Raw genomic sequence first — 6,402 nt, 5'->3', positions numbered from 1 at the left:
TGCAGAACCCCAGAAGCTGCATGGCCCAGAAGCTGCAGAACCCCAGAAGCTGCATGGCCCAGAAGCTGCAGAACCCCAGAAGCTGCATGGCCCAGGCTGCCTTTGGCGCTCCCTTCCTTATGGTTCCTGCTGACTGACTTTCTAGAAAAACCACAGGGTGCTGTGCTTTCTCACACACAGACTTTGTCTGTCCACCTGTAGTCCGTCTGTCTACCCTTGAGAGCTCCTCTCGAAGCCTTTGCCAACGCTCCCACAAGTGCTTTCCTTTCCTCCCTTGCCACTGGCTCTGGCATCCTACGGTCATGTGGCAGGCGGTCACCGCGTCTCCTCTTCGCCAGCCTCAGCTGGATGTCTGTAAACCTGATGTGATATCCCATGGATGGCGTCATTCACCTACCAGTCACCAAGACAGAAAAGCAAAACCAAGCCAAAGCACCGGGAAACGAGGGGGCAGGTAAGACGACGGGGACTTTCGGGCCCTGGGGGTTCCGGGTCCCAGAGCCCGCGGGGAGGGACGGGCGGGCGCTCACCTCCCAGCACCATGCCGGCCTGGCAGCACTTTCTAAGGCGGCAGGCCGGGCAGTTCTTCCTGCGGATCTTATCCACAATGCAGTCATTTCGCCCGGCACATAAGTAGTTATGTTGCCCTGAAAGCAGACAGAAAGTCAGAATTATTCACGGCCTTTGCAGCGCAGGTGAGTGGACAGTGGGTGGACGCACTCGGGGAGCTGGTGACCCCACCGGCCAGACCGCCCGCCCCTCACCCAGGCCTCGAGGCCAGAGGGAGGCAGTCAGTACTACGCCATTTAAACGTGCGACTAAGTGTGCAACCAAACAAAACACAGTGTGTGTCCATCTAAAAGACTAAGGAGCTTAGAAGCTCAGCATGGAAGGTTCCAGTGGGGGGGGGGGGTTCTGGGTGACATCACAGCCTCGAAGGGAGACCCGGCCCACGAGGGGAGCCTGGAGCCCAGTCCATTCTCCACCATGGCCATCGCCGACAGGCAGAGTCAGGCCTCAAGACCCACCAAGGAGAAGCATCGTTGTGCAAGCAGAATGCAGGGGCTGCTGGGGGGCGGGGGTGGTTAGTTCCTGGAGAAACACGATGGATCAAGGACTGGGGAGGAAATGTAGGACTGGAGCTTGGGCTGCTTGGGTGTGGAAAGCATCCGTGTGTCCACGGGCTGGGGCGGGCCCTGGACCGGGAGCGGCCGAGGATGGCTCTGCCTCCGGGGGAGGTTCCATGTGACTGGGCGATGGCATGGTGGGGCTGTGGGGGCCTCGCGAGTGGGCCTGTGATCAAAGCCCAGCCGGTCGGGCTCGCCCCACCAGCCCACCACTGGAGCGGCCCCAGGACGGAGCCCCCACACCTCTCTCCTCTGTCATTCACCCAGCCCAGGGAACCCTGTGGTCAGCCACAGGAAGTGGACCGAGGCTGGGCGGAGAGGGGACACGGGAGAAACTTCAGGGACGGAGCCCAGGGAGTGTCCGACCGGCAGGAGTGCAGGTGGCGCGGCGCAGCGGAAGGCAGGATGCCGGAGACTGCACAGCACACACCCGCCAAGTCAAAAATTGATCATTAGAGGTAACTCGTTAAGCGTTTTAGGCTTGTGTCATAAATTGTATTTTCGGGTTACACAACTGACTCAGAGAGTTGGGACAGCACTATAAAAAGAAAGTTTTAGAGCTGATAAAAATCAGGATGGGTAATAAAAGTTAAAACGGCCTCCTTTGCTGTCCTGATGAGCTGACAAGCGCTGTGCAGTCCACAGGAACGCAGGCAGGCCTGGGCTTTACGACACACATCCCTCCGTGGGGGTGCGCAGCCTCTGCTGCCCGGCCTGCATGTGGGGGGCACGGGAGGGGGCAGGGGTGCAAACAGGAGAGCCAGAGGCCTCTGCCAGAGCGACCCCAAGACCGTGACACAAGGCATTTCCCCTTTTTGCTGACAAGGGGAGCACATGTTATCTTTCTTTTAGAATAACCAGGAAGACTTCAACATGTATCTTGTCAGAGATTCAGAGCCTGTGCAGGACCATTGCGTTAATAATTGCGGGCAGCGGCGATCGCAACTTCTCTGGAGGTTACTATTCTTCTAACGCTGTTATTTGGTTCGGGAAGTTAACACCTAATGGGTCTGCTGTTTTTTAAATTATATACATATAAAGAAATCAAAGTTTCAGAGAATGGTCATCTCAAAAACAATCTGATCTACCCTAAGGTTAAGCTGGTGGTGTCTTCTAATGTTTTTCCCAGGCTGGCCTCAAACTGTGATCCTGATCTCTGCCTTCCCAGAAGCCGGGATTGTAAGTGTGAGCTGCCACACCTGGCCCCTGCCTGACATTTATTGTCTGTAAGGAATGAGTATTCTCACTGGGTTTGATTTTGTTTTAGTTTATTTTTTAGAAGCACTATAAATGGATTAGTGAGCTGCTCTGTGTTCATCCTACATGTTATCAAACACCAAGTATTCACACCGAATACACCCAACAAAGTATTCATACTGTATACACCTGTCGAAGTACTCACACCATAACCTGACAAAGAATTCACATCAGATACACCCAGCAAAGTATTCACACCATATACACCTGACAAAGTATTCACACCAGATACACCCAGCAAAGTACTCACACTGTACACAACAGGCAAAGTAGTCACACCATATACACCCAACAAAGTATTCACACTGTACACAACAGGCAAAGTAGTCACACCATATACACCCAACAAAGTATTCATACCGTATACACCTGGCACCAAGGCAGCATCCACCAGTCCCTACATCATGAGAAAATGATCTCATCAGCATCCCACCTGCAATGCAGAGACAAAGATCGGCTTCCTATGAGCCTGCTGTGCTGGACACATGAGCTAAATCAGGGAAAGCGACCCCAGTAACTGGTCCCAGTAAAAGTAAGGGCAGAGCTCATCATTCCCGTGGCCCGCCCCTTCCCTCGCTGTGAGGGAAGCTCTCCAACCGGAGCTGCATGCCTCGCATCGAGTGGGAATCGAGAGGGATCTGATACGGATGCTAACGCCATTATTGCGGCTCGGCTCTATTATCTGATAGGCACACCTGTCAGACTGAAAAGCACCAGTGGGTCCAACACCTGGGCCTGAAAATCACCCGTCAGGAGGAGGCGCGAGCAAGACAGAGTCAGAACTGGAATTCGAATTACGATTGAGAAAGAAATGGAGAAGACTCAAAAGAGCTGTGCTGGGAAAGAAAAAACAGACAGGAATTCAGCAGGAAGATCTGGGTTGTGTCTTAGTTAAAGATGGACAAACAGCAGAATGTGTGAAGAGGAGAGGGCAGGAGAGGGCGGGAGGCAGAGGGGAAGCAGGCGTGGCCGCTGCAAGGCAGGGGGGGCCTGCGTCCGGTGCCCCGCCAGGAGCGCTGGCGTGGGGGGCGTGGCCTGCCCGGCTCTGCCTGGCACCGGTGGAGCTTGAGAACACGCCACTCGGGCTGATTGCTCGTGAAGCTGGCTCCCAGCTGGCAAGTGCGGGGCGCCACTGGCTCCCATCTGTAACCCTCGCTACTCAAGAGGCTGAGATCTGAGCACGGAAGCCAACCCAGGCGGGAACGTCTGGGAGACGCTTCTCTCCAATTAATCACCAAAAAAGCAGAAGTGGAGCTGTGGCTCAAGTGGTAAAGCTCTAGTCTTGAGTGGAAAAGCTCAGGGAGCCCCTAGGCCCTGAGTTCAAGTCTCACACACACACACACACACACACACAATTGGAAAGCAGGCTCATCAGCTGAAATGAGGGCAGAACATGTTGGAAGGTGGAGAAGAGAGGAAGTGAAGCCCGCCTGCTTCCCTCCCCCCACAGGACACCATGTGGAAGGAGTGGACAGACTGGCACCGACGCCTTTGTCATGAGAATCCTTTTCTATCACAATGATGCCTCTCCCCACCCTCAGAAATTCACCTAGCAAACTTCTACTTCCCCTGATACAATGAGGGTCTTTTGTTTGGCAAATACTTAGTACCGAGGGACACTAGCAAATAGGCAAGATACCACAGGACCTTACAGCAACCTGTGCCTGGCAGCTCACGCAAGTTCATCTCTTTAGGCTTCGTGGGAGCCATCCAGCATGGTGTGAGCACTTCATAAAAATTGTTACAAAACATGCTCTGAACCTCACTGGTGAAATTCCTGGAAAGATGAACAATTCAAAAAACCCTGCTTGCAAGTGTTTAAGTACATAGCTGTGAGACTCTGACCTCTCATAATACTTTTATAACAATAGAATCATTACTCCAACACTTGTTTTAAAATATTCTGTACATAACAAAGATGGCTTTCTGTTTAACTTGAAGAGATGGCATCCTGTCTGCTGAATGTCTTCTAAGCCCTATACTATTGAGACACTTGTCATCAGAGAAGAGGCGATTCAGAAAACATGTCCTTCTGCAAAATAAAACCACAGCCCATCTTTATATCTAAAGACTCCTTGCAAGTACTAGGCAGAGAAAACCAGCAACAACGGCGTGTGATCAAAGAGACTGCCACCGTCCAGCCAAGTGCAGTGGCTCATGGGTCCTAGTTTAAAGACAGGCCAGACAAAAAAAGTTAGCAAGATCTCACATCAGTAAATAAGCTGGGTACGGTTGCGTATGCCTGCAAATTCCAGTTACTTAGAGGGCTTGGAGGTGTAGGATCAGAGGCTCAGTCAGATTCTAAGCTAAAGCAGAACAGGTGTGTGGTTCAAGAGGCAGAGCACTTACCTCGCAAGTGAGAGACCTTGATTTCAGACTTCAGTACAGAAGAGAGGGGGTGGGGAGGGAGGGAGAGAGAAAGAGGACAGAGGAACAATTTTTTTATAGCACAGGAAACAGGTGCCTTCAAGAATATGTCTTTTCTATACATCTTAATTTTATTGACTCATTGAAAAGTGTTTTTTATATTTTCATGATTCAAACACAACCCAGCAACCATCAAAGCTCAGCCACAAAGCATCTAATGATAATGTTAGCTCACTTAAAATATAATTCTCTTCCCAGCGCCCCCCCCCGCTAGCTCCTAGCTCACAAGCAGAGAGGGGTGGGCAAGAAGCTGATCAGAGAAAGTGGGGAACCCCAGGAGGCTTAGCCGGTGCCAGGCTCCAGGTGGGCGTGCAGAGTGGGAGCAAGCGAGAGACGGTGCCCAGGAGGTCCAGGATGCTCACTGATGCTCACGCGTGGTGTGGAACCACTGCCACCAGATGGACTTCCAAGCCAGAGCTTCAACACCGGAGCCGCACGGCGCCGCAGCCTGCGTCTCACCGACGGCCCCAGCAGTACTTCATGCCGTGCAAACCAACACACCGGCAACTGCCCCTTCACACTTCCCAGCGGTTATTTACTGCATCTCCAGCAGTTTTCCAGTTGTGTATTGTTGCCTACCAACGTGTTCTGCATGTGGTATGTGTTATTTGATGGTAGAAAGAGCAGTAAGCTGGATACATGGATTTTTTTTTACCCACCATTATTATAGTCAGGGACCTGCAAAAGAGGATCCCTGGGTGGACAGAAATGTGTGCATGACACCAGCGCCTACCATGTGACTTTACAACAAACCATGTGACCTTATAGAAAACCTGTACCTGACCCCAGCATGTGACCTTACAACAACCAGGGGCTGACCACAGCATGAACCACGTGACCTTACAGACAACCTGAGCCTGACCACAGTGTGTACCACATGACCTTACCGAAAACCTGCACCCACCCACACTGCCTACCATGTGACCTTACAGACAACGTGTGCCTGACCACAGTGTGAACCACGTGACCTTACAGACAACCTGTGCCCAACCACAGCATGTACCACGTGACCTTACAACCTGCGCCTGACCACAGCGTGAACCACATGACCTTACAACCTGCCCCTGACCACAGCGTGAACCACGTGACCTTACAACCTGCACCTGACCACAGCGTGAACCACATGACCTTACAGACAACCTGCGCCTGACCACAGCGTGTACCACATGACCTTACAGACAACCTGCGCCTGACCACAGCGTGTACCACGTGACCTTACAACCTGCGCCTGACCACAGCGTGTATCACATGACCTTACAGACAACCTGCGCCTGACCACAGTGTGAACCATGTATCACATGACCTTACAGACAACCTGCGCCTGACCACAGTGTGAACCATGTGACCTTACAGACAACCTGTGCCTGACCACAGCGTGAATCACGTGACCTTACAACCTGCGCCTGACCTCAGCGTGAACCACGTGACCTTGCAACCTGTGCCTGACCACAGCGTGAACCACGTGACCTTACAATCTGCGCCTGACCACAGCGTGAACCACGTGACCTTACAGACAACCTGCGCCTGACCACAGCGTGTACCACATGACCTTACAGACAACCTGCGCCTGACCACAGCGTGTACCACGTGA

The 6,402-nt window shown here is 52.5% G+C and overlaps 1 protein-coding gene across 1 annotated transcript in view; it reads right to left on the bottom strand.

Annotated features, from left to right (window-relative positions):
- Pgr (progesterone receptor) overlaps window positions 1–6,402 on the bottom strand; it is a 98,158-nt gene that overhangs the window by 21,520 nt on the left and 70,236 nt on the right. The window contains exon 4 of the mRNA XM_013009534.1: window positions 531–647. Within this exon, the coding sequence (XP_012864988.1) occupies window positions 531–647 (117 nt within the window). The remainder of the gene's footprint in view (window positions 1–530; window positions 648–6,402) is intronic.

This window comes from Dipodomys ordii, unplaced genomic scaffold (genome assembly GCF_000151885.1).
Source record: "Dipodomys ordii isolate 6190 unplaced genomic scaffold, Dord_2.0 Scaffold10, whole genome shotgun sequence".
Lineage (NCBI taxonomy): Eukaryota > Metazoa > Chordata > Mammalia > Rodentia > Heteromyidae > Dipodomys > Dipodomys ordii.
Note: the sequence above shows the minus strand (reverse complement) of the source record. Positions and strands in the feature narration are given on the sequence as shown.